This window comes from Ovis aries, chromosome 3 (genome assembly GCF_016772045.2).
Source record: "Ovis aries strain OAR_USU_Benz2616 breed Rambouillet chromosome 3, ARS-UI_Ramb_v3.0, whole genome shotgun sequence".
Lineage (NCBI taxonomy): Eukaryota > Metazoa > Chordata > Mammalia > Artiodactyla > Bovidae > Ovis > Ovis aries.
Window position 1 is genome coordinate 59719376 of NC_056056.1, and position 27678 is coordinate 59747053.

Below are 27678 nucleotides of genomic sequence, written 5' to 3' on the forward strand. Positions count from 1 at the left end.
TTGGTCATATCCTTGGCCTTGAACCCAAAACACAGTGCTGAACTCCTTGGCTATGAGGTCTGGGGAACCAGTTTCTTTTTTATGGACAGACATCAAGGGTAATATCACCCCACAGCCCTGAGTCACAAACTTATCAAGTGGGTCTCTGAGTCAGGGATGTCCCAGTTGCCAGGAGAAGAGGTTTCTGCTATCAAACTGTGGTCCTCCCTAGCTGGAGACGGCTTTTGTGGCTCTTTCCTTCGGTGCAAGAAGTCTCCCTACCAGCATTGTAAACCCCTCATCATTCTCCATAGCCCTCTATGGCCAGGGTTAGGGAAAAAATGGCTTCCCAATTTGGAACCCAAAGTCTTGAGTTGGTGAGTCTTCTTATTGGTGTAAACTGGTGACAGGAATATTCATCTCACATAACTGTCCTGCCCAAATGACAAGGGTGTGTGTGAGCCATTATGCTCCCTGCAAAGGTGTAAGCCTGACAAGCGTCACACCTTAGTGATGACCTTGAAGGTTGGATGTGAAAGCCAACTGAAAGGCCCTTGCATTCATCCCATGGTTCCTGCAGAAGGAAGGCAGACCTCTCTTCTCCTGTGTCATGATGTCTGGGCCTCCTGTTTAAAACAACTCATGTCTGAGAGTATGTGTCATTGAGAGACAGAATTCTGCTGAAAGCAAAGAATGTGTGGGCTTCACTCAGCTTGCTTTGGCTCTGCTTTCTTTCCTGCCTCCCTCTTCCCTCCCTCCCTCTCTTCCCTCTCTCCCTTCTTTCCCCTCTCTTCCCTTCCTTCTAGGAATGAACTCAACCAGCATTTATTGGGTACCTACTGTGCATCAAGCATTACATTAGAGATTAAGGTTTCAGAGAAGAAGCCAGGCAGGGACTTCCCTTATGGTCCAGTGGTTAAGAAACTGCCTTGCAATGCAGGGGGTATGGGTATGGTCCCTGGTCAGGGAACTAAGATCCCACATGCGTCATAGTGAGAAAGCCCATGAGCCTACCACTCTGGAGCCTTTGAGCCACACCTAGAGAGTCCACGCACCTCAATAAAAGATCCTACATGATGCAACTAAGATCAGACACAGCCAAATAAAGAAATACATATTTTTAAAAAAGAAGAAGCAGCCAGGCAGAGGGAATATCGTGTGCAAAGGCCCCAAAACAGGAGGACACACTGAGCTCCAAGGTCACAGACAAGGTCTCTGAGCATGTAGTGCAGAGAGTGTGGTAGAAGGTGGCCTCTGATGAAGCTGAAGGTCAGGTTTTATGCTTCCATGGCGGGTGGTATTGTGACCAGCCCAGACAGTCTTAGTGCCTCTGTCACCCAGAAATTTCTGATAGCAAGCTGAATATAAACATGAGGGAAGGACTTCCCTGGTGGCTCAGTGGTAAAGAATCTGCCTGCCAGTGCGGGAGACACAGGTTGATATCTAATCTGGGAAGATCCCACATGCTGTGGAGCAACTAAGTCTGTGAGCCACAACTACTGAGCCTGCGCTCCAGAGCCTGGAAGCCACAACCACAGAAGCCCACACGCCCAAGAGCCCGTGCCCTGCAATAAGAGAAGCCACTGCAATGAGTCCTTGCACAGCAACCAGAGAGTAACCCCTGCTCGCTGCAGTGAAAGAGAAGCCCACACAGCACAATGAAGACCCAGTGTGGTCAGAAATAAGTAAACAAAATTATTTTTTTAATGGGGGAGAGATCCGGACTGAAGATAGCTGGATGCCCGGATCCCACCAGTACAGGGTTAGAAGGTAAAACAAGGAGAGAGGGGGATCACCAAGGATGACGGTGTGGAGTGAGGCAGCATTGAGACCTGAATGAAGCCTGAAAAAAGAGTAGATAACATAGAACAAAGCAGGGAAGAGAACCTCATTAAAGAGAAACACAAGGAACTGGGACCAAGCTCCAAGCCTTGTTATGGAAGACTCTTTAAGAGGGATAACTCAGCACCTGCCATCCACCAACTTCCTAGCATCTGAGCACCTGCTAAGCATGAGGCATATCACGGGGTGATCCCTGAATAGCAAGGGATGAAGGAAAGGACACAGGAACAGCCAAGTATGACCACTTGTTGAAATCTGGTTGACATCAATAAGAAAGAGAGGTTTCCTAGTCAAGGGGAGGTTTGGTTTTGTTTTATAAGCAGATGCTGGGGAGGCAGCATAGATGAATTTAGTTGTTTGCAGGTCCAGGGGATGGGCCTGGTAAAAAAAAAAAAAAAGGAGACATAATATAAAGTTAGTTACTTCTTCTTTGGGCTCCCCTGGTAGCTCAGGCAGTAAAGAATCTGCCTGCAATGTGGGAGACCTGGATTCGATCCCTGGGTTGGGACGATCCCCTGGAGAAGGGCATGGCAACCCACTCCAAAATTCTTGCCTGGAGAATCCCCATGGACAGAAGAATCTGGCAGGCTACAGTCCATGGGGTTGCAAAGAGTCAGACACCACTAAGCGACTAAGAACGCACAACTAATATAAAAGACAAAGACATAGGAGGCTGATGGACAGAGTTGCGACACAGGTGGAAGGAACCAGTGAGAGACGGATGAGAGGGTTTCAAGCAGCAGCCTTACCGACCTACTGTCTCTCTTCTCTGGTCACCCTTCTCTGGTCTCTCCTCCTCTGGTCGGAGGAGTGCAAGGCACAGAGACCAAGGTCACGCAGCAAGTCCAGGGTAAAACCAGATGCACACTGCTGCTTCTCAGCATATTGGCCCCTGTGTTGTAGTCCAAGGGCTTAATGTGCCCAGGTAACCTAAACCTCATAGATATGGAGGGACTCAGCATGTAGACTTAGGGTGGAAGGTGGGACAAGAGGTTGGAACACTAGGTCTCCACGGCCCTGGAGCGTCTCCCTTGGCAGTGATTTGAGGCAGAGGTCCTGGTCTGTATTCCTTTCTGTGCCAGAAAGGCATGGAGCCTAAGGGAACAGCTGCGAGGTTATAGCAGGAAACCACAGGCCCGCAGGTGAGTGTGCTGGGGAGACAACATCATGTGGCTGAGATGGTCAGAGACTGGGCAGCTCTGGCACGGCCACCATGCTCGAGGCAGCAGTCCCCAACCTTTCTGGCACCAGGGACCTTCTTCCTGGAAGACAATTAAACTACAGAGTAGAGGGTAAGGGGATGGTCTTGGGATGGTTCAAGTGCATGACATTTATTGTGCACTTTATTTCTATTATTGTCTCATCAACTCCACCTCAGATCATCACTCATTAGATCCTGGAGGTTGGGGACCCGTGCCTTGGGGAGGACAAGTAGGCACAGCGAGATTTACAGGGCACCTGAGAGCAGCCACTGCACCCTCCACTGCAGTGCTTTCAAGGCTCAGATGCTCGTCTTGACAGTTCTTTTAGGCTGAAACAAAAATCTCCAGATAGTCAAGTGGAAATTTTCACAGCACAATACATTGAACCATTCTCGCTTTCGGGCTAGGCAGCAATGTGAGAAATTAGATAGAACATAACGTGGGGAAAGTACCCAGCAATGGGACTTGGGGGTCTCGCAGTGGGGAATCCACTCACCAACCATCACAACAGCCCCCCTCACATTTGTAAAGCACTTTTCTGCCACAGGTATTTACCAAAGTGTTAATTAAACTTTTGTAACAGGTGCTAGGTAGACAAAGACAGGATTCCTGCCCTTGAGAGCTCATAAAAGAATCTAAACAGATCAAGGTACTGTCCAGTGCAACCAGTGCTGGGACTAAGACTCGGGCTATGGGGCTCAGGGACTCCCTGATGGTCCAGTGGTTAAAACTCTGTGCTTCCACTCCAGTGGCATGGGTTCAATCCCTGGTCTGGGAACTAAGAACCCACATTCTGTGCATGTGGCATGGCCAAGAAAAATTAAATCAAGATTGAAAAAAGATTGTGGGGCACAGGGAAATTATCCTACATCTCAAGGGTCTGAGTACCGTGCATGTAGCAGGAATTCGGGGCAATAACTTTTCTCTGGTCCTCGTACATGCGTGCTCAGCCGTGTCTGACTCTTTGCAACCCCATGAGCTGTAACCTGCCAGGTTCCTCTGTCCATGGAAGTTTTCAGGCAAGAATACAGGAGTGGGTTGCCATTTCCTAGTCCAGGGGATCTTCCAGACCCAGGGATGGAACCCATGTTCCTTGTGTCTCCTGCATTGGCAAGTGGAATCTTTACCACTGGCGCCACCTGGAAAGCCCCTTCTGTTTTCCCCCTACCATCCTTACTCCTCAGAGCGCTGTTAAGGAGTGAAGAATGACAAAAGAAAGCCCTCAGATCTCTCCAAATGGCCACTTTTCCAAAATATACATTTCTGGACCGCAGGCTTCACCCAGACCTTTGTAGAGCTTTGTCCCCTCACTATATGCTCAGAGTTCTCTGTGCCCAGGCAAGCTGGCATCCCTTTGTCTGAGGATCTCACAGTCAGAAGCCACTTATGTCCAGCCAGGCCGTCTTATCTTCTTCCTCCACCCCCACGACCTCCAGACCAACAAAGGGCCTTTGTTCAGGAAGCCTCAAACCTCTTCCTGGGTCACACCTTCCCCACCTCCCACCCCCGCCCAACCAGGGGCTCCTACTCATTCCTGGCTTCCGGCCTGAGAGCCCACCTGGTTCACAGCCACATGGACAGGTGGTCAGTATGGTGGGTAACCCTGGGGCAGGAAGGAAGGATGCGCCCACCTCTAGCCTGCTAGTCTGGTGGTGACTCGCCCAAAGGCGTCCACTCCCCCACACCGGACACAGGAGGGACAAAAGCCTTTGGGTGACGAGGATTCGGCTCCAAACCTCAAACCATTGGGCCTATCTCCATTCGCAGCCAGCAGGCTCTTTCCACCCTCTACCCTGCCTCTCCGACAGCTATAGTAAATGTCTTTCCATGTCTTGAGAGCACCAAAGCCTTGTGTGTGGATTTTCTTCCTATGGAAGCTTCTTCTCCTGGTTACCTCCTAGTCATTCTGCCTTACAGCTTCCCTCTGACCACTTTTGGGCTCCTCTGGCATCTGACTTACCTCTTCCTAAAAACCTCTCTCTTAACATGATGATCCCCAATTTATCTGATTGCGTGTGTGTTAGTCGCTCAGTTGTGTCCAACTGTTTACCACGCCATGGACTGTAGCCACCAGGCTCTTCCGTCCATGGGATTCTCCAGACAACAGTACTGGAGTGGCTAGCCATTCCCTTCTCCAGGGGATCTTCCCAACCCTAGAATGGAACCCAAGTGTCCTGCATTGCAGGCAGATTCTTTACTATCTGAGCCACCAGGGGAGTTCAATTTATCTGACTGCATCTCTCCAAAGATTGTAAGGTCCTCAAGGGCCAGCTTTCCTGTCTTGTTCAAGGTGACTTTCCCAGTGTTCTGATTTATACTCAGTACTTGGTATCTACGGGCTTCCCAGGTGGCTCAGTGAGTAAAGAATTCACCTGCCAATGCAGGAGACACAGGGGACACAGTTTCCAACCCTGGGTCAGGAAGACTCCCTGGAGGAGGAAATGGCAACAGACTCCAGTATTCTTGCCTGGAGAATTCCATGGACAGAGGAGTCTGGAGTCTGTGTGTCCATGGGGTCACAAAGTGTCAGATAAGACTTCAAGACTAAGCATACACCCACTTCGTATATATGTGTTGAGATCAAAAGAGATGAAAACTGTAATATACAAAAAATAAAAATCATTATTCTAAGAAGATGGGGCTGAGGTGGGGGGTGTACATGCAGTTACTTTTTCTCTGAAATTTTCTTTACCAGCCATCACCTGAGGTCAGCATCAGACACTGCAGGACGTTTTGTTTAGTTCTTAATAAGTGGATAGAAACAATATGCTTGAAAAAAACCCCAACTTTCTCAAATCATAAAATTAAAACAGGCAGTAAATGGAGCGTAACTCTTAAAAAAATGTATAAAAAATATAAGGCGAGAAAGACAATATCATATGATAATGTTTATATGCAGAACCTAAAAAACTGATACAAATGAACTTATTTACAAAGCAAATACAGATTCACAGACTTAGAAAATAAACTCATCATTACCAAGGGGTAAAGGGGGTAGGGAAAGATTGGGAGTTTAGGATTGACAGGTACACACTGCTATATTTAAAATAGATAACTAGGGACTTCTCTGGTACAACAGTGGCTAAGACTCTGTGCTCCCAGTGAAGGAGGTGTGGGTTTGATTCCTGGATGGGGAACTAAGATTCCACGTGCCATGTGGCATGGCCAAAAAAATAAATAAATAAAATAGGTAACAAACAAGGACTTACTATTTAAAAAAATGACTAGATGGTAAAATACTGTATACATGGAGGGATAAACAAATTAATAATAATAAGCCTGGGAGGGGGAGAAAGAAACTACTCTTCAGAAGGAAATTTAAAGAATTTTTTAAAAGAATTCAAGCAACTTTTCAGAATAAAAAAACTACTGAAAAAAAGAAATTAAAATAGGCAGAGTCAACACAGGAATCTAGCCCAACACCCTTTGCACGGTCATATAAAGAACTCAGAAGTCAATAAAATGAAATAAATCACCAGGGACTTCACAGTTTAAGAGCCAGAGGTATGAGTACATCTTCCCTTTCACACAGATGCCAGCTGATCCAGTAAATAACCCTTCCAACGGGTTCCAGAGAGTTTGAGTCTCTAAGGATATCGATCAGCAAGCCCTTCAGGAAGATTTAGGACAGTGACCCTCAGCTTCAATGGAGAAACAGGATAGGTTTGTTTTTAAGGCACAATTCCCAATTCATGCTACCAAAAAAATAGCCTTTGGGTTTTTTTTTTAACCAATTGCCTTTCTAGGGGTGAAGACTTCCACCTGTAGGAACCCTAGCTTTCAGATGTAGTGGACCTAGCATGGACACCTAAGCTCCTAGATGGCTTGGCAGTCTTAAATTCTCGAAAATGGGGACAAAGATGAGCTGCTCCAGGTCTTGCCCCTTTGGGTGGCTCTCTGGTGCCCCCTTGTGTTCAGTGTCTGGATCCAGAAGAGCCAAAAGCAGCAGGACCGGAGTGAGGGTGGAAAGGCTGAGCCACTCTCCAGGACTGCCTGTGGCCAGTGAGAAGTCAGCCCTCTCCAAAGCGGGCTCAGGCCTCTCTGCTGAGCACCTGGATGTCTTCCTGGCCCTGGTGGAAACACACTGGCTAAGGCCAGTTGCCTAGAACTGGACAGGTGGAAGCAGTGCCCAAGGTCACCCAGTGGCCTCCACTAGGGAGATGGATCATAGCGTCCTTCCTGCCAGGTGTTTGGCTAGCGGGCTTTTCCTCCTGACTCAGTGCGCAGGCCAGAGGCACTTGTAGCCTCTTGAAAAAAAACAGACATTGACCGCTCTGCTGAAGACAGCTTGAGCCCCTGAGGGGTCATTGCAAGGCAGTTCTGAATGTGCTAAGTCAGTGGGCAGTAATGAGCACAGTGTGCCTAGCAGAGGCACGTCCAGCCCTCAGCCATAAATAGTCCTTAACAGGCTGACACAGGAGGCCTGGCAATGGCTCTTCCTCCTTACCCGCCCGCCTGTTCCCCCTGACTCCCACCCCGGGGCTCTGCCATCCTAGCCAGATCACCAAATCATCATGCTGGGACCATGGCATCTCTAGCGTGGGACTGTAGGGCCAAGGCCAAGTTTCCAGGATCTGTTCTGGCTATAGAACAGGGCTCTCCCAGCAGCCCCAACAGGAGCATTTGTTCCTGGTTAGATCTTGACCCCCCCCCATCATGCACGCTGAGTCACATCAGTTACATGAATGTTCACTGTGACTCTCTAAGCCCTGGTGTCCTCATTGGCCAAAGGAAGACCTCAGGCCTGAAGTTCGCCCACCCAGAATCTAGGGATTTTAGAGAACTGAGTATGTTAATAAATCCAACAGAGGCCTTCTTACCTAAGCCTTTGTACATGCTGTTCCCACTGCCTGGAACAGTTTTCTTCCTCATCTCCTTCTCTAGTCTGACTCCTCTTTATCTTCAGCCTCATTTTAGACTTCTCCAGGAACTCTTCCAGGGCTTCCCTCACAGCTCAGTTGGTAAAGAATCTGCCTGCTATGCAGGAGACCTGGATTCGATTCCTGGTTCAGGAAGATCCCTTGGAGAAGGAGATGGCAACCCAGTTCAGTATTCTTGCCTGGAGAGCCCCATGGTCAGAGGATGCTGGCAGGCTATAGTCCATGGGGTTGCAAGAGTCAGACACGACTTAGCAACTAAACCAATACCAACACCAGGAACCTTTCTCTGGTCCCCTGAGCCTGGGCTTGGTCCCCTCCAGGGGTTCCCATAACCCCTTTCATGTCCGAGTCCCAGTGCTGGCTCAGGTCCATTTCTGGTGTCCCAGATGTGGCCACATGGCCACCAGCTGGTCTAACTCTTCATTTGAACCCCATGAGGCAAGTACAGGAATCATACCTACCTTATCCAACTCAACATTGGGAGGGCCTGGTACAGTGCCTGCCATGTAGTCGGTACTCAAGAAATATGCGTTGAGAATAGGTGGATGGGCTCAGAATGAAACACACGCTGGGGCTGGAGGGTAGAGGCCGAGTCAGGAAGGCAGCTAAGGAGACAGGCGCACATCACGGTGTGTCCACGTTCTGTGCCACTGCCCACTGCCTGGCACGTCAGTCCTGGAAGCCCCAGAACATGGGCCAGTGAGGTCTCTGCCTGCCTCTCAGTGCTCCGAACAGAGCTCAAGTTGGGAGCCCAAGGACAAGGCCCGCTCTGTCCTAGCTGAGCCAGAGAAGCTCTGCTTTTATTCTTTTGAGTCTGGGTTTCTCATTGTCTTTGTGCTTAAAAAATCTTGCTCTATAGTTCAAAAGAAGAATGAGGACAAAACACTTAAATACCACTGATTTCTTCGTCCCATGCCCTCATTTTAGAGGTGAACAGAGACGCAGAGAAAACATGGAGACTTCCCCAAGATTACACAGTTCAGCATCAGAGTAGGAAGACAACCTGAATCCTCAACTCCTTAGATACTTTCCAGAGGGTAGAGGAAGGTGATGGGATTGTTATTTGGAGTGAGGTGCTGGGGGTCTGAAAGGAGACTGCGTGTGTGTACTCTGTCATGTCTGACTCTGCAACCCCATGGACTGTGGCCTGCCAGGCTCCTCTGTCCACGGAATTCTCCAGGCAAGAGAGTTGGAGGGGATTGCCATTTCCTCTTCCAGAGGATCTTCCTGATCCAGAGACTGAACCTGTGTCTCCTCATTGCAGGTGGATTCTTTATCTGTTGAGCCCTCTGGGGAGCCCACGAGAGGATGCTGAGCAGACACAAAAGGTCCCCAGAGTGGAATATGCCCCTCTGTGGCATCATACATCCCTGCCCCTGCCACCCTGAGCTAGCCCCTACTCAGAGGCGGGAAGCAGAGGGGTACAGCAGGAGCCCCAGGGGGTGTGACCAACAGAGCTCGTTTAGGGGCTCTCATCAGCCAGGGCCACATGCTGCCTGATTCTTTGCCTGGTGGCCCTGACAGCAGTCCCCCCGGGTTACTGTCTTTCAGGCCACGGAGGGCTGAACCAGCTGGGAGGGGCCTTTGTGAATGGCAGACCCCTGCCTGAAGTGGTGCGTCAGCGCATCGTGGACCTAGCCCACCAGGGCGTGAGGCCTTGCGACATCTCCCGCCAGCTCCGTGTCAGCCATGGCTGTGTCAGCAAGATCCTTGGCAGGTAAGCACAAAATTTACCCCCACCCTCTTCCCTCCCAGGGACTCGGGTCCACTCCGGTGTCTGGCCTGGGTCCCAGGGTCTGAACAGGATGTGCGGGCCTCGCCCATCTGCTGCTCGTCTGCCCCATGTCCTGTTTTCTATGCGCTTCTTTGTTCCTAAAGCAGAAGAATCTTCCCAAAAGGCTTCCCCCCTGCTGAGACCAAGGGATGGACATGAGTTTGAACAAACTCCGAGAGGTGGTGAAGGACAGGGAAGCCTGGCATGCTGCAGTCCTTGGAGTCGCAAAGAGTCGGACATGACTGAGCGACTGAACAGCAACAACAGGGAGGGGACACGCAATCAGAGGTGGCTCCTGAGGTCTCGCTCCAGCACGCGGAGTGTCTGAGTTTGTGCTTCTCAAACTGTAACTCCCAGAGCACTTGCAACAGAAGCACTGGGGTGTTTTGATGAAATGCAGATCCTAAGCCCCAGACCAGGCCCATGGCAGCACCCTCTCTGGGAGCCAGATCAGGACACTGTGATTTTTATGAGATGACCAGGTGACGCTTACGAACGCTAACTCCTGATCAGCAGTTCACAACCCTGGCCGCACAGTAGAGTCACCTGGGGAATCTTAATTTAGAAAAGAACTGGATGTCTAAGCTCCGGCCCACACCAGTTAAGGCAAAACTTTAGGGGAATGAGCCCAAGTTTGGGTATAGTGTTAAGCCCTAAGATTCTAATTTTCTGCAGCCAGAGTTAAGAGCTATTAACCTAAAGGTTCAGGAGGGACCAGGAGCAGCAAAGCGTAGTCCAGCCTGGAGGACCACTTCCAGTGGAAGTGCCCATGCGTGGGGTTTTCTGGGCTTTGTGTCAGTTCAGTGTCTCCCTTACCCAACCCATAAGTGAGATTCAGGAGGAGCTCTGGTTCAAAGAGGTCAAGGCTAATAATTGAATGTGGGAAGCCCTGCCTCCCTGGTGGAAGTCATCAGGGAAAAGTGTGGTCCCCAGGTCTCCTGGGGTCAGGAGAGGGGTTTCCCAGGTGGGTTGCAGCACCCTAAGAGGGGCTGAGTGCTAGTGGATGGTGACACCCTAAAGGGAGTATTAAAGAGCCAGGTTTTATTTCATGGCTGAAGAGACCAGAGTTTCCCCCAAGGAGGAGAGGTAGGCTATCCTGACACAGGTCACTGATCTGCCTAAGCAGCTGGTTGGGGGATGGGGGATGGGGTGTGGGGAGACCCCAAGAGAGTTGGCTTAGCTTAAGGAGCTGGACATGGCTAGGGCTCCAAGCCAGGCTGGTGTTCCAGAGTCCATGAGGACCAGCTTCAACCTGAACCATGTAACCGGGTGGAAAACCAGTGGCCGGGACTGTGGGGTGGGGTGGAGTGGGGTTGGAGGTGTTTTATGGAGAACAAAGGTGAAACCAGAAAGTCAGGGCAGAGGGCCCAATGACCCCAGCTGGCTTTCTGGGGAAGGAGGAGTAGAACCAGGATGGTCGAGAACAGTCAGTCAAGCTTCAGCCGAGGAAAACTGGATGGAGCACACGGCCACCACCTTGAGCCTGTTTATACACACAGAGCACACTCAAAATGTCCTTCCTTAGAAGGGAGATCTTTTGTGCTCCATAAGGTGCTTCCTGAAGGTGTTCAGGTGCAGGAGACTGGCCAGAGGGATGACAGGAGAGAGAGAAACCAGGCATCACAGGGTGAGGCCTTTTGAAGAGCGTTCTGGTTCAGCAGCAGCATAAACCTACCCATGCAAGGGAAACAGGCAGTGACAGGATCGTGGTGCCAGAGACCAGCCTTGGGGGTCACCATTCACCCCCTCAGGCCCTTCCCCAAGAAGCCTCAGAGGGGAACGAGAGTCTGGCTAATTTGCTGCCCAAAGATCCCCACCTGCTTACTGGGTACTTCTTTGGGGTTCTCTATTGGAGTAGGTACTACGAGACTGGGAGCATCCGGCCTGGAGTGATAGGGGGCTCAAAGCCTAAGGTGGCCACCCCCAAGGTGGTGGAGAAGATCGGGGACTACAAGCGGCAGAACCCAACCATGTTCGCCTGGGAGATTCGGGACCGGCTCCTGGCCGAGGGTGTCTGTGACAATGACACTGTGCCCAGTGTCAGCTCCATCAACAGGTGAGAGGGACACCGCAGCCGGGGACTGGGGTCCCTGGGCTTTGGGGGAATCATGATGGAGACCTGACTTGAGTGGAACAGAACCTTGGAGGGCGGTGCACGCTGAAAAGTCAGGCTGGAAGTGCCCTGGGCCCAGGGTAGGTACCACCCCTCTATAGCATCCCCACTCCCACCTTAACCTATCCCCCTCCCCAGGGCTGGACTCCCTGCAGTTTCCTTCCCCACATACCACATCCTCTTTCATTCAATAAAAGAAACTTCTTCTTGAATCGAGCCTTTCCTGCATGAGACACAAGACCCCTAACCCCTAACCCCTAACAAGACCTCATTCAAGCATCCACCCATTTGCTTAGCCATTCAGTCATTCAGTCACCACCTCAGTCAGTTATTCACTCACTCATTCATTCACACATAATTTACTCATGTGTAGGCCCTAAGGCTGGAGTAGGAAATGGCAACCCACTCCAGTGTTCTTGCCTGACTCCCATGGACAGAGGAACATCCAGTCCATTGGGTTGCAAAGAGTCGGACACGACTGAAATGACTTAGCACACATGTACGCCCTGAGGATGCACAAGCCTTGTCTGTGTGGCACTTACAGTCCAGTGGGAAAACAGACCACTAATCAAGTCCTAATTGATGTCCACACAAACAACTGTAAAAATGCAGTTCTAAGTCTGGCTAGGGAGAAAAATATGAGGGCATTGAGCTGGTGTCAGGTGGCTTGGTTTAGGGAGGTTATGAAAAGATGTCCCAAGTAAGAAATAACAAATAAGAGTTACCTAGGTGAAAGGGGGAGTGAAAGGAGCTTGAGATAGCACATGCAAGGGCCCTGTGGCTAATAAGATCTTATACAAGAAGCTGAAAGAGGGAAGTCCCGTGGTTAAGACTCTGCACTTTCACTTCTGAGGGCCTGAGTTCGATCCCTGGTTGGGAAACTAAGATCCCACAAGCCGCATGGCCAATAGAAAAAGAAACGAAACGCTGAAAAGAAAGCCAGCAGGTAAAGGGAAGGGGAGCGCAAAGGTAGACCGAGGTGGAGATGTGAGTAAAGGCTGTCTGCCCCTCAGAGGCCGGGTGTCACGCTATGTCTTCTTACCTCTCACCGATAAGCAATGGCAAGAACCTGCACGTGAGATGTTAACCATAAGGCTGACTTGCATTTCAGAAAGTCCAGTCTGGCTGCAATAGAAAGAAAAGATTAGAAAGGGTCAGGAGCAGATAGGAGAGGGCCAGTGAGTGACCCTGGAGGTAGAGTTTAGCGGGGGCAGTGAGATGCAGAGAGGGATCAAAGCTGAAGAGAGATAAGAGGTCAAATCTGCCAAACCTGATGACGGCTCAGTGGAGGAGGGAGGGAGGCAGATACCGAGCCCCGCCTGTATTTCTGCCTTGAGTGACCGGTGGGCTAATCATGGAACGGGAACAGTGGGAAGGACCAGGAGTGAGGAGTAAGGTCGTGGGTTTGAGTGTGGACAGGTTGAGTTTGGGGCTTCCCGGATGGCTCAGTGGGTAAAGAATCTGCTTACAATGCAGGAAACTCAAGTTCCATCCCTGCGTCTGGAAGATCCCCGGAGGAGGAAATGGCAACTCACTGTAGTATTCTTGCTTGGAAAATCCAATGGACAGAGGAGCCTGGTGGGCTACAGTCCACGGGGTTGCAAAGAGTCGGATGCAATGTAGCAGCTAAAAGAATGGGCTGAGTTTGAGGTGTCTATAGATACTCAAGTGGGATCTCAAAAAGGTGGATGGAGCTGAGGCAGCCAGAAGCCCTGTCTCCTGCTATAAGAGCCTTTCTTCTCTTCCTTACAGAATCATCCGGACTAAAGTGCAGCAGCCATTCAACCTTCCCATGGACAGCTGCGTGGCCACTAAGTCCCTGAGCCCAGGACACACGCTGAGTGAGTGCCGAGGGTCCCACAGTCACAATCAGCCCCTTGCATACACACTCCCATCCAAGTACACACACAGAGTTGCACACAAACGTGTCCACACAGACACACCCATGTGTTTGAACTGAGCCCAAACCTGGCTGGAATCCCAGGGAAGATTTTCTGAAATGTTGAGGGCTGGAAACAACGCAGGCCAGAACCCTGGCACCAGTAGGCAGGGCCCCTGACTCCTCTGTGGTGGTGGCAGGGGCTCTGAGGGGTGTCAGGCCCACATCCTGACCCTCTGTCTTGCCCCACTGCAGTCCCCAGCTCAGCTGTGACGCCCCCAGAATCTCCGCAGTCGGACTCTCTGGGTTCTACTTACTCCATCAATGGGCTCCTGGGGATCGCCCAGCCTGGCAGCGACAGCAAGAGGAAGATGGATGACAGTGAGTGTTGGGGGGACGAGAGGGTAGGTTGGGGGTGCAGGAGGGCAACTGCTCAGACAGGGCTTCTCTGGTGGCTCAGGTGGTAAAAAAAATCCACTGCAATGCAGAAGACACGGGTTTGATCCCTGGGTCAGGAAGATCCCCTGGAGGAGGGCATAGCTACCCACTTCATTATTTTTGCCTGGAGAATCCCATGAACAGAGGAGCCCGGAGGGCTACAGTCCACTGGGTCACAAAGAGTCAGACATGACTGAGTGACTAATACTACTACTACTGAGTAGACAGAGACCCCCTTAGGCCCAGGACTTTGTGGATTGTCTCTAAGCCACCTGGAAGTCTTGCTCTTCCCTCTTCCCAAGTGAGTCTCCTTCCCCACTCTGGCCTGGGCGATGGGTCGACAAGCCCCCTGAAAGCTTTCTCCCTGCTGGGGGATGCCTGCCAGGTGACCAGGACAGCTGCCGGCTGAGCATTGACTCCCAGAGCAGCAGCAGCGGGCCCCGCAAACACCTCCGCACGGACACCTTCAGCCAGCACCACCTCGAGTCGCTCGAATGCCCCTTTGATCGGCAGCACTACCCGGAGGCCTACGCCTCCCCCAGCCACACCAAAGGCGAGCAGGTGAGGGGCCAGCCGGGCACGGGAGGTGAGCAGACAGGTGGGAGGGAGGGCAGAGCAAGACATGGTCTCTGAAAGCTCCCTAATCAACTGGCAATTCTAAAAGCATCTAGAAGTTGCTTGATGGGCCCAGGGCACGTGCTTCCAGCAGCTCCAAGGCCATCATGGGCATTATTTCACCAGACACTAGCAGCATCTTCCTGCTCATCCTTCCAGTCCCCTGCCTTCCCTCACCTGTAGCCTCTGAGCTTAGAGCAATGCAACCAACCGTGCCATCCCCCTGCCACAGTGTCTCCCCCAGATAGCAGGGTCAGGTCCTACAGCAATAAAGTTGCAGCTCCGGCCTTTACAGCGTGACCTCCACCGACACCTCCGGCCCCGCCTCGAGCCACTCACGCCTCCCCACCCCTGTGCCTGCCATGCTCACGCTCCTCTTGTTCACACCTCTCTGCCCTGGCACACGGTGTGCCCGCCTCGCTGAATGCCTTCCTCCCACTTCTCTGCCTGGAAAAGTACTGCTCGGCTAGTATGACTCAGCTCAAGCCTCACCTGGTCCATGAATTCTTCCCTGCCCCTCAGGCACGCTTCATTTTCACTCTCCCAGACTTCTGCATGTCCGGGGTGGGAGGGGCCACTCCCCAGAACTCATGGGGTAGCGTCACTGCCTAGCGGACAGCGATGTCAAGATACAGCACATTTCTTGAGCACAGGGCAGCATCTCAAGGCATCCTTTTAACCTCCAGCATCTCCCATTGTGCCCCTCTAACAGATGCTTAATAAAGGTAGACTGAGTAAATGCACGGAGAAGGCACTGGCGCCCCACTCCAGTACTCTTGCCTGGCAAATCCCATGGACGGAGGAGCCTGGTAGGCTGTAATCCATGGGGTCGCTAGGAGTCAGACACGACTGAGCGATTTCACTTTCACTTTTCACTTTCATGCATTGGAGAAGGAAATGGCAACCTATTCCAGTGTTCTTGCCTGGAGAATCCCAGGGACGGGGGAGCCTGGTGGGCTTCCATCTCTGGGGTCGCACAGAGTCAGACACGACTGAAGTGACTCAGCAGCAGCAGCAGCAGAGTAAATGCAATGAGAAATGCAACCCGAGAAATGTAAGCTACAAGCAAAGTTTTATTCCCAGTGTTCAGGACAGGTGAAATGGCTTATCAGAGGCTGGCTTCTATGAAAGACTGGCAGAGATGTCCAAAGTGTCTCCTGGAGCCAAAAAATGACTCCGCACCTCTGTTAATTATCTTCTGTCAACACCACAGTCTCAGTGTCTTCCCCATCCCCCAAACCAACACCATCAATCAGCTGAGGATTTTCTCTAGAGCAGTGTCTGCTCACTCCTCTCAGCTCAAGGTGTCATCTGAGCCAGGAGTGAGGTAAGCCCGTGTAGCTTTAAGATCTGAGCGGGACAATGGTGACGATGCCAGTGACCGGCTGAACCACTGCCAGTGACCGGCTGGGTGGCTGGGCCCTTGCCAACAACGCAGCTGGGCAGGCAATCTGCGTCAGCGATTTTATCAGCCTCGGCTGTGGCAACCAGGAGGGCTTCAGAGAAGGCTGGCTGTCAGCAGACCTGGGGAGAGGGCAGGGCGATCAGCCACGAGTCAGCACATGGCTCCCCAGGCCGGGGTTGACTGGGCAGGAGGGGAATGGGGCCACAGCGGTAGGTCTGCCAGGAACCTGCTGTGAGACATGGACCCCACACAACTCAGTGTCCTGGTAGAGAAACCTTGCTGCTGAGACCCACTGGGTTGTGCAGAACCATTCCTGAGCTCCCTTACCCCTCTGAGGGACCTTGCTTGATTATAAGGAGTCCCAAGACCCTACTCCAAACTGACATCCATACATAGGGGATCATGCCAATGGAGAGTCTTGAGCCAGAGGGCCCACAGGGCCCATTCAGTCCAGTCTTTCCATCTGCCTGGAGAGGACTAGGGCCAGGAGGGTGGAGAGGGCTGACAGGAGTGAAAGTTCGTAGAGCTCAGACCTACAGTCCCTGGTTGTATTCAGACTGGTCCACTGTCACCTGTTTTAAATATGGTGCTCCTATGCGAGTCCTTATTTGAAGACTGGAAAAAGAGAACTTAAAAACCACACAACTACTCTACTCCCTCATCCTACTGTTGAGGAGATGGAGGTTCAGTCATGTCCATTACTGATTCAGTGCCTCGCTCAGCTAATCACTCCCTCCCTCATTCATTCCCCTGCTCGATGTGGAAGGACAGGGAGGACCTAGCCTGTGCCTGGGGCTCCTTGCCTTTCCCACAGCTGCCAGTGCTGCCAAAGGAACACCCCAGTGTCCTCTTGCTGGGCAGGGAAAGGGCCTCTGGTCTGGGAAGCTGAGAGAGAAGCACAGGTCCTCACACCTGACCTCAGGATGGAGCAAAAGCACGGCCATCTTTTCTGTAAAATCAACAAAAGGCAAAGCATTCAACATAAACATTTCTGTGGGCTCATTTCTGGTTGCTATTTTACTACCAGGCACAGTTAGGAGTCTGAAAAGCTCTTGTTCCTCTATTTCACAAGTGTATCAAGAACAGATCAACACAATGTGAATATTATGATGACAGAGCCTCAAGAACTGGGCAGCTTGTGACCCTTCACATAACTCTAAAGTAGCTATTTATTGAACATGTTTGTTACTAAGCATTTTGTGCTAGGTATTTAATGTAGGTATATAAAATCTCCTTTAATCCTTGCATCAGCCTTGTAAAGAAGATCTATTATCCCTGTTACCCAGGTGAGAAAACCAAGGCTCAGAGAGGTCAAGGAGACTAAAGCTAAGAGTTCAAACTTGTCCAAGTCCTGAGGAATTGTGCCCTCTGCACCCCAATTCAAGTCCCACCCCAATAAGAAATCCAATCATCCTTGATGTGTTTAAGGCATTTAGGGTAACATTACTGAAATGTCTGATTTATAGGTTTGCTTATTTTTCACTGAATTGTTAGATTTTGGAGAGCTATAGGATTTTGAGGTGGGGCTTCCCTGGTGGCTCGCTTCCCTTGTGCCTTAGCTGGTAAAGAATCTGCCTGCAATGTGGGAGACCTGGGTTCAATCCCTGAGTTGGGAATATCCCCTGGAGAAGAGAGCAATGACTACCCACTCCAGTACTCTGGCCTGAAGGGTCATAAAGAGTCAGACACAACTGAGCGACTTTCACCTCCCTGGTGGCTCAGATGGCAAAGAATCTGTCTGCAATACAGGAACTTGGGTTCAATCCCTGGGTCGGGAAGGGCTCCTGGAGAAGGGAAGGGCAGCCAACTCCAGTATTCTTGCCTGGAGAATTCCATGCTCAGAGAGCCTGGTGAGCTACAGTCCATAGGGTCACAGAGTCTCGGACATGACTGAGTAACTAACATCACCAGGGTTTTGAGGAGGTATTTTGTATCAGATCAACATGTCCACAAAACATTTTAAACTTTTCTTACACTTTCTAGAAGTCAGGCATTTTGTTCAATTTCGTGAAACCAGGCTCTAAGTAACTCTACCCTGCCTAGAAGCAGGAAGCTCCCTCAGAAGGTGTAGAACCAGAGTGCCATTTAGTCAGTAATTGCTGCTACAGGATAATGGTGCCCTTGTGGTCTCCAGAGTTGACTGCAACTTCCATAAGTCCCTGGCATGCAACCAGAAACTGCTGTGGCTCCTTGGAGAACCCAGCTCAAATCGTTGAAAGTGATTGCCTTTAGAGAGCTGTTATATAACCACGGAGCACAAGCCTTGGTTTCAGTTTTTGCACACCGGTTCACAGAGCACATTGGTGACATGTGTGATCTGCATGTGGGAAGCAGAGGTGTGTGCTATTTCATGGGCTGATGGGAGGGTATCATGATGAGGGGTGATGTACCCTTGGCTTTAATTGAACAAGTTCTTCTTGGAAGAAGCATTGGAGGAGATGGCCCACTCATGTCAGGGGAGGCTCAGTGATGTCTAAAATGAGGTTCACAAAGAAAACCCCTGGGGGCACTTGATAAAGAATTTTTAAACAAAAGTAACCACAAATATCATCTTCAAGCTGAATGTGCACATTTGTATTTGCTTGGACATGGAGAGAGAGGGAAGAAGTCTACCTATTTTGCTTAGGTGTCAGATCTGTCCTTTTACTGAAGGAGAGAGCACAGGGGTCAGGATCAGATTTAGACTCCACTTCATACTCACCTAGGACATTCACCTCTCTGGTCTTCAGGCTCTCAGCATCTCAGACATAATATTGCTTGCCTACATCACAAGGCTGTTGGGAGAAATGGATCAGGATAACACAGGCAACATCTAATGCCTGCTCTCTTTACATGTAAGATGTTATGATGTTATCCACTACAGAGCAGTGGTTGAGAACATAGGTCCTGGAGTCAGACCAGGGGAGTGTGACCTGTGGGAGTGTGAGAAGTGTCTTGACCAGCCCTGTGCCTCCATTTCCCATCTGGAGAATATTTTAATGAAAGGAGGAAAGCACCCTGAACAGTCCCACGTGCTAACTGCCCCAGCCCTGCATCTTGCCCTCCGTGGGCCCAGAAAGGGTGAGGAAACCCTGAAGGAGCCCAGCATCCAGCCAGGGTGTGGTCCTTAGAAGGACCCACTCTCTTCTGTGTCTGGCGCCGTTGCCACCAGCCAGCCTTGAATTCCAGAGCTGTCGGAGGGCGAGTTCTGCCCCTAGAACTGGGAGAAAAACAGAAGGGCTGTGAGTCAGAGAATAAGAACTGATTAAACAGACTAAGTGGAGTCAAGACTGAGCGGCTGAGCGGGAAGAGGGGACAGAGGAAGCGGGTATTTTCTAGGGGGAGCCGGCTGGCGGGGGTGGGGTGGGGGGCTTTAAAAGGAGAGCCTGCCGCCCACAGCCTCTGTGCGCTCACTTCTTCTTGTTCCCCAGGGTCTTTACCCGCTGCCCTTGCTCAACAGCGCCCTGGACGACGGGAAGGCCACCCTGACCCCCTCCAATACACCCCTGGGGCGCAACCTCTCGGCTCATCAGACCTACCCCGTGGTGGCAGGTACGATGCCCAGAATCTCCCGGGCCATGCGGGGGCCGGCTGGCGGGCAGAGCTGGCTGGTGGAGAGGAGGAAGGTGTTAGGGCCCTGGGCCTGGAGAGGAGAGGGGGACTCTGCTGGCCGGTCAGCCGGTGGGTCGAGAGGATCTCGCCTTCTGTCCTCGGCCCTTTCTCCGCCTGCCCTCCAGCGCGGGGCACACGCAACCTGAGTCTACACTCGCAGAGGCACAGCAGGGAGGCAGAAGTGCCCACTCACCTCCTCCCCCCACCTGAGTGACACCGCGTAGCCCCGCCCACTCCCCACGCCCCGCCTCAGGGAGGAGCCCGCCCGCGCCTCGCCGCCCCGCCCCTCCCGCATCTCATGGCTTGGTTTGTGCATGTTCCCGCCCCATCATCTCACACCCCTCTCTCCTTGTTGTCTCCCTCCCTCCGGCAGATCCTCATTCACCCTTCGCCATAAAGCAGGAAACCCCCGAGGTGTCCAGTTCTAGCTCCACCCCTTCCTCTTTATCTAGCTCCGCCTTTTTGGATCTGCAGCAAGTCGGCTCCGGGGTCCCAGCCGGTGCCTCGGTCCCGCCCTTCAATGCCTTTCCCCATGCTGCCTCCGTGTACGGGCAGTTCACGGGCCAGGCCCTCCTCTCAGGTACGACAGGGAGGTCCCGGGCCGTACAGCCATCGCGGGGGGCGGGAGGGGGAGTCCTCACGGCCGGCCGCCAGTTCCCTACTTTGGGTCTAGCCCTTACTACCCCCCCCCCACCCACCGCCGCCCCGAGTCCTCTCCACCGTCATCCTCTTCCCTCATTCCTCCGGCCACTTTTGGAGGCGCCAAGATGCTGTCCTCTATGCCTGCAGAGTCAGGCCGTGGGAGGGGCAGGCGCTCTGGGGGTTCTTGGAAGTGGGGGTGCCTGGTGGATTTCCAAAACCTTGCCCCAAAGCCCCATGAAAGTGCCAGAACCCTAAGACCAGGAGCCAGACTTCAGTAAAGCCCCAAACCCTTGGTCTGGGTAAAAAAAGTGCAAAAGAAGAGAAAAAGAAAACTCTGGAGAGAGAAAGGCATTGGCTTTGGGGGCCAAATTCTGGATCAAATTTCTAAGGATGGAGGGTCAGTCCCAATTGGGTCCCCATAGTGTAACTCTTGTGTCCCTAGCTTAAGTGTCTCTCTTGGAGGACACTCAGGCAGAGTGACTCACCAACCCAAGAGATAGGAAAACAGGGACTTTTCATCAAGACCCTCATCCAACTCAAGGCTGGAAGCACCTTAGGGACATTTAGTTCAAATCTCTCCTTACACTGATGGGCAACAGGCCCAGAGAGAAAGACCCGGCCAAAATCCCTGAATAGGAACATGGTGACATGTCAGCCTGTGTGCGCCCTGTGGATCAGATCCCAGCAGAGCTGAGTCTCCCTGGCAGAAGGACACTGGCCCGTCCAGGCAAAGTCTGAGCAGTGGCTGAAAAAGTCAGAGGTGTTTGGCTAGGCAGGGAGAAGGCCAGAGGTGGAGTGAGGGAGGAAACAGAGGTCCATAACAGTCTTCAGATATTTGAAAGGCGGCCACAGAGATGAGACTATTTCAGAAGTGGGTCCAAGGCATTGAACCAGGACCCAGGGAAGAAACCAGGAGTGGGCCAGCCCTTCTGGACCAGTGGTTTTCAAGCTTGCCAGGCCTCACAACACTCTCTTGAAATGCAAAGTTTGACAGAAGCCAGGTATCCAGACCAGACAAATGAAGAGCTGCTCTGTCTGAAGTAGCGGCTCTGCCCAGGCAAAGCCCTTGCACTTGAAAATCACTGCATCATAAGAACCAGACCTCTGTCCACCCAGAGGGAACTCAAGGTCACCTTATTCAAGTCCATTGACCCTTCCTTATAACTGTCTCTACATTTTATGTCTGTCTGGCACCTAGGATTCCCCCCCCGCCCCCCGTGCATCCCCGTGTCTAATGAAGGAGGACCTCTTAGGGGAGGTGGGCACAGAGGTAGAGGGTTCATAAAGGAAGCCCAGCGTGTGGGCAGAGAGGCAGTGAGGAAGGATCTGAAGCAAGGAGGAAAGTGTTGACTCAGTGCAGAATTTCAAAAGAGGGTGAAGTCAGCGGAGATGGGTCATTTGTTTTGACCAAAGTGATTAAAGAAGAAAAGGCTGTGAGCTGAGTGAAGTGATGTCAGCCAGAGAAAATGGGACAGGGTTAGGAGGGGAGAGAGGAGGGGGAGAGTTGGAGAGACTTAAATGCAATGTGTGGTGGGGCGGGGCCCACTCACTGGGCACCACTGCCTGCCTGTGTATCTGGTGGGCAATGGCCAGGAGGGCCGAGAAGAGGCAGGTAAGGGATGATGGTGTGGGTGAAGCATGTGGTGTCGGGGAGCAGTTCTTCACTTACTGGGAATTGTGAAGAGGCTGGGCAGGATCAGCCAGAGAGGAGCAAGAAGGACCCAGGGCAGTGGGAAGCAGATATATCAGAGCACAGACCTGGGCATTGGTGTGAAGTGTGGTTGAAACAGCCCAGTGCAGAGAACCTACCCTCAACCCCCTCCTCTACTTTCTCCCCTCCCTTAAGGGCTTCAGGCACCTCCAGACAACATGCGATCAAATCAAGGATCATGCTTCCAACTTCTACGAGCTCTTAGTTTAACGGACATGTCCCGTGTCCATTGTCCATGCAGGACTTGGAGGTCATCCCTGCATGGGGCAAAGCAGAAGGAAGCAGACACACAGTGGTCATTCAGGCGGGGGGCCCCCAGAGGCAGACCCTGGTGAGGCTGATGTGCAGGGTGTGATCCCTGTGAAGGCTGTGGAGCCTGAGGGTGGAAGAGGCAGCACAGAGACAGAGGCTCTGGGAAGAGCAAGCAGGGCCCAGGCTTGGAGAGGCTTGGTCTAGATGGTCACTAAGAGCAGGAGGCAAGTCAAGGCCACAGTCCACAGAACTGGGCCTGCCCTGTGACTCAGCACAGGGGTTCAGGATGGCTAGTGTCCATGCTGAGCCCAGGTGGTGGCCTGGAGCTCCTGAAAGACTGTCCCCTTGCAACCTCCAATCAAGATTGGACCTAAATGCCTACCACGTGGCTGAGCTGGAGTGAGCAGACTGGGGAGATGGGGTAGGAAGAAACGAGATTAGAAAGGGAATAATTTGAGACTTCTTGAAGATCCAGTGATTAGGACTCCACGATTTCACTGCTGTGGGCCCAGGTTCAATCCCTGGTCAGGAAACTAAGACCCCATAAGCCATGGGCACCATGGCCAAAAAAAAAAAAAAAAGGAAGGGAATGATATCAAGAGTCTGGAGGCTGGAAACCTATGCAAGGGAGCAAGAGATTGATTTGGAAGAATAAAAAGAAAGCCAAGACCAAATTAATGCAAGGTAATGATGCTTCAGACAGGGGAGAGGATGAAGGACTAGGTAAATTTTCATTCCATAATCATCACCTATCTGAATGCCCTCCCCAGCTCTCCTCCTCTGAGTAGCTACCTATGGACTGGACCCTGCCTACCGCCTCCCACCAGGTCTTTGCCTGCCTCAGAGTCACCACCAGGTCAAGTTCTCCCCAGCCCAGCCTCTGCTAATGCAGTGTTCAGGATGTTTTTTTCTGGGTCTCAGCTTCTCCCTAATCAGCCAAAAAAGAAAAAATCTCACGGTTTGGGAGGCAGGAGGATTGCCCCTAAAAGCTCCTCCCAGATGTCCCTGTCTAGCGTCCCAGCACACTGACCGAGAGCAATATTGATGCTGTCCTTGTCCTGTCTGTTCCCCGGCTGACTCCAGCTCAGCTGTTGAGGAAGCCCTGACTTTGGCTTTATCATCAAAGAGTCCGTTACCCGCCTCCATCCTTCTGTGCAAAATTATATTTAATCCTGCCAAAGAGATTTCTGGATTGCCATAAATTCTCCTTGCTATCAGAGCGAGATAAGGAGTTGAAAAGAGGTCACATAGAGGGCGGACATCAAAGGAGCCGATAAATGGTCTGAAATCACCTCTACCCTCAGAATTCCCCCAAGTCCTGGTTTTCTGATGCTGGCCTCTATCGATACGTAGGATATTTACCAGCATTTCTGTGGTGCTAGTGTTTTCTTGCAGAACCTGACTTCCTTTAATATGCAGCTTTGTCTACATCAGCTTCTTTTCATAAGTATGCATATATATATAGAATTTATTTTACTTTGTGTGGCTGTGCAGGATCTTTGTTACTGTGCTACGGTAGTGAGTTACCACTTTATTTCTCTAGTTGGGGAGAGTGGGGACTACTCTCTAGTTGGATGCGCGGGCTTCTCCTTGCGGTGGCTTCTCTTGTTGTGGAGCTGTAGGCACACAGGCTTCAGCAGCTGCAGCTTGCTCGCCCTAGAACATAGGCTCAGTAGTTGTGGTGCACATGCTTAGTTGCTCCAAGGTATGTGGAATCTTCCCAGACCAGGGATTGAACCCATGTCCCCTGTATTGGCAGGTAAATTCGTATCCACTGGACCACCAGGGAAGTCCTGCATCTGCTTCTTAAAAATAGAACTATTTTGAAAATATATTTGAGTGCAGAAGAGATAGAATTACAAACCGAAGATAAGCTTATGGTGAAGAGCCTTAAAAATCAATTAAGTCCAGAAAATAGGCTGTGAAGGCATGCCTCCACCTCATGGCTTCTGTAGTTTCATTCCTAAGAAGGTTGTAAAGTTCTTGGCTTTGGGGAAAGAAACCGAATATTTAAGGAATTGAAGCAGAGTCCTGCGGCTTCCCAGGTAGCACTAGTGGTAAAGAATCTGCCTGCAATGCAGGAGACACAGGTTCAAACACTGGGTTGGAAAGATCCCCTGGAGAAGGGAATGGCAACCCTCTCCAGTATTCTTGCCTGGGAAATCCCATGGACAGAGGAGCCTGGTGGGCTACAGTCCATGGGATCCCAAAGAGTCAGACATGACTGAGCCACTAACACTTTCACTCTTTCCTGGGGACTAACGGAAAAGTTGAGGGTGAAAGGTGTCCTGAAGACAGTCTCAGCCGGCTTTTCAAGGGGGCCAAGTTTCAGGGGAGGAAGCCTCCAGGAGTTGACGCTCCAGCATCTGACTCAGACACCTCTGTCCCACTGGCAGAAAATTAGGTGACTGAGAAGAAATGAAGATTAAAAATCGCAGAATACAAGGGAGTAAAGCTGATGAAATTCAATTTCCAAGAGCATTTTAGGGGCTAGTTCTCGTGGGATGGGACTGAGGGGGGCAACTGTGACTAAGTTAAATCATGGCTTAAGGAGAGCTTGTGTCCTGGTGCTCTGTCCCCCTGAGCTGTAGAGCTTAAGAAGCAGCAGGACCTGGTGATGGAAAAGGACAAGATGAGAGTAACATGAGAAGGGGAGATGTGGGACCACAGGAGCCCCAGAGAGCACCTAGGCCAATAATAGCTAATAGGTGGTCTGAGAGCCAATACTTACCCCCAACCCCAGTCACAGCAGACATAGATGCAGCCTCAGAATCCTTCTCAACAGTGCAACAGGAAGCCCCCTCCCAATCAATCAAGTATTGATTTAGGTGAACCCAGTGTACAATCTCTCATCTAACTGAGCTCTTCATAAGAGAGATGAGAAGATGCAGGCCAGGGAAATTAAATACTGTCCTCCCTGGCCATAATCTAGACCTAGATGTCTGTCCATCTCTCGGAAGTAGGGAGGGAATAGGAAAGGGGAAAGACTTCAGGCCTGAGTTAGCCATCGCTCTCTTCCGTCACTCTCCTACTCACGTCACATCCGCCCTCTGTCCTGGATCTGCCCACAGGGACTTCATGCCACTCCTTGCCTCTCATGGGCTCTAGTACCAGGGGCTTCATCCAAGGGTTGAAGGGGCTGAGTCTGAGAGCTGATGGTACTGCAGTCTTTTTTGAAGAAAGATCTAATTTTCTACCTGTGTCCCCCTGTCCTTCTCATCATACTGAAGTTCCCCTTCTCTCACCTGTGTTGCCAAGCCCTCGTTTGTTCAGGCCTGTGTCAACTGAACGCATCTGTCAAATTCCAGCGGGTTCCACTCTGTTTGGTCCAGCACCAACCACTGCCAAGCAGTATGCTCAAAACAAATTAGGAACTTAAGGGGTGGTGTCCATTTTTACCAAAACATTCACACAGCTTTGAACCATGAACACCAGTAGCTCTTTCCAATAGGATTTATTCTGTAAGGTTCCCCCTTAGCATGTAATAACTTACAGAATGTGTCCATTGCATGAATCAGTGTGCTCCTGTGGCATGAAACTGTTGACTCTGAATGATGCTGATAACATGATGTTAGTAATAGTAATAAGGTGTGTATGGCTACTTTCATTTATTTATTTATTTTTTTCTCATTTTACATGTGAAGAAGCTGAGGCTTAGGGCATGTAGGTGGCTGGTCTAAGGGCACTTGGAAAATTAGTTGTAGAAGCAGAATGAGGACCGAAGTCCTCTGATTTCTGGACCCTTCCCCCTAGAGGAAGGGAGGAAGTCCAGGAGGCCTGGTCTGTCTGTTGAGCCCCCCAGGCTTGGCTCCAGTACCCTCCCAGTCTCTCCTCCCTTGACTTAGTGCCTAGCCTTGCTAATTCACATTCTTGCTTACTGCTGTATCCCCAAGTGCTTCTTAAAGTGCCCAGGATATCAGGATTAATCAATATTTGTCAAATGAATGAATTGTCTTCAAAGAATCTCTAGAAATAGAGGTAAGGAGGCAGTTACTGCTGTATTGACAACTTACAGGGTTCTGTGAGAGGTACGTTCTCTTCCACTGTTGCTAGGCACCCCCTAGAGGGTCTGACACAAGAAGGACCCCAGGGGTGGGGGTGGGGGGTTGATGGAGGGAAAATTGGGCAAACAGTGCCATGGTGGGGTGGACTTGGTAACCTGGTTGACAGAGGCTCACAGGGAATCCATGTGGGTCCTAGGAGAAAAGGCAGCCCCCAGTGTGGAAAGAGGTAAAGGCATTTTGATAAAATGGTGATAATCTAATCCTGTGGTTCTCATTCAGAGGTGATTTTGCCACCCTGGGGTCATGTGACAATATCTGGAGACATTCCGGGTTATTGCACTGGGTGGGAACTTACTGGCATCTAGAGGGTAGACCCCAGGGATGCTGTGCAACATCCTGTAATGCACAAGACAGCCTCCCCACACCCCCACCCCCCATCACGGAGAATTATCTGGCCCCAAGTGTCAACGGGGATGAGGTTGGGAAACCTCCTATCTACCTCATAAACATCACCATAAACTCAGACAACCAGATGACTTCATCATCAAATGGGGTGTTTTGAGAGGGAAGAGAGTGAAATGTGCGTTCTTTGTATATATGCTGGGACAGTATTCATATCCAGGCAGATTGGGATGTCTTTTAACCTGGTCAAGAATCCTTGGGTGAGGGAGGATCCTGTGGGCCTTCCAGACAGGGGCCATGAAAGAAGGGACACGGGTGGGGGGAGGATTGTGGTTGTTGGTACGTGGTGTGGATGGAGAGAAATCACCAGGTTAAATGGGGTCTCCAGAGTGTGAAGGCTTGACTACCTGAAGGAGAGGAGAGGCAGAGCCAGAACATCAGAACTTCACGGAGCAGCCTCCATGTCACCAAGGCCGGAATATTTCCCACAAATTATAGATAAACAAAGAGAGGGATACTTGTCTGTTTGGCTGAAAATAGTTCTTTTCAGGAATGGCATGGATAGATGTCAGTGGTTCACAGGCTTGTGTAAACACTGCCTGTCAACCCACATCTCCTTTCCAGGTCAGGAATAGGCAACATGTTTCATGTCCCTTGCAGCTCTGATATGTTATATCCACCCGCAAGGCCAGGTTGAGGAGCAGAAACCCATTCTGGCTCAGAGGCAAAGAGTGTGGTGATTGATTAACAATGTCTGCCACAGGTCCAGAAAAGGACAGTGATGGGCCAACCAGCCACCCCTTTGCCATCCCTTCACAGGGCCTTGACCTTGGTTCTCCTGGGAGCTGGGGCTGAAAGGGTGGCCAGTGGCCAGTGGCCTCTAATGTGTTTATTTCGGCCCACTGTGCTGGATGCTATGCGAATGCCACAGGGGACCACAAAGACCTAG

General features: G+C 51.1%; 1 protein-coding gene and 1 long non-coding RNA gene across 9 annotated transcripts in view; one reads left to right on the plus strand and one right to left on the minus strand.

Moving 5' to 3' along the window:
- The window catches only part of PAX8 (paired box 8), a 65559-nt gene that overhangs the window by 26971 nt on the left and 10910 nt on the right, over positions 1 to 27678 (plus strand). For 2 of the 8 annotated variants that reach the window (XM_027966760.2, XM_042246074.2), the window contains exons 3-9: positions 9455 to 9620; positions 11533 to 11733; positions 13543 to 13631; positions 13925 to 14050; positions 14493 to 14668; positions 19538 to 19658; positions 20092 to 20298. In XM_027966760.2, coding sequence (XP_027822561.1) covers positions 9455 to 9620; positions 11533 to 11733; positions 13543 to 13631; positions 13925 to 14050; positions 14493 to 14668; positions 19538 to 19658; positions 20092 to 20298 — 1086 coding nt within the window. The remainder of the gene's footprint in view (positions 1 to 9454; positions 9621 to 11532; positions 11734 to 13542; positions 13632 to 13924; positions 14051 to 14492; positions 14669 to 19537; positions 19659 to 20091; positions 20299 to 27678) is intronic. The other 6 variants (XM_042246075.2, XM_042246078.2, XM_027966761.2 and 3 more) reach the window with 5 other exon arrangements.
- LOC121819042 (uncharacterized) lies at positions 15778 to 19930 on the minus strand. The gene is made up of 2 exons (XR_006059174.2): positions 18829 to 19930; positions 15778 to 17076 (listed from the first exon to the last, which is right to left on the minus strand). It is a non-coding gene; the product is annotated as an uncharacterized LOC121819042 (long non-coding RNA).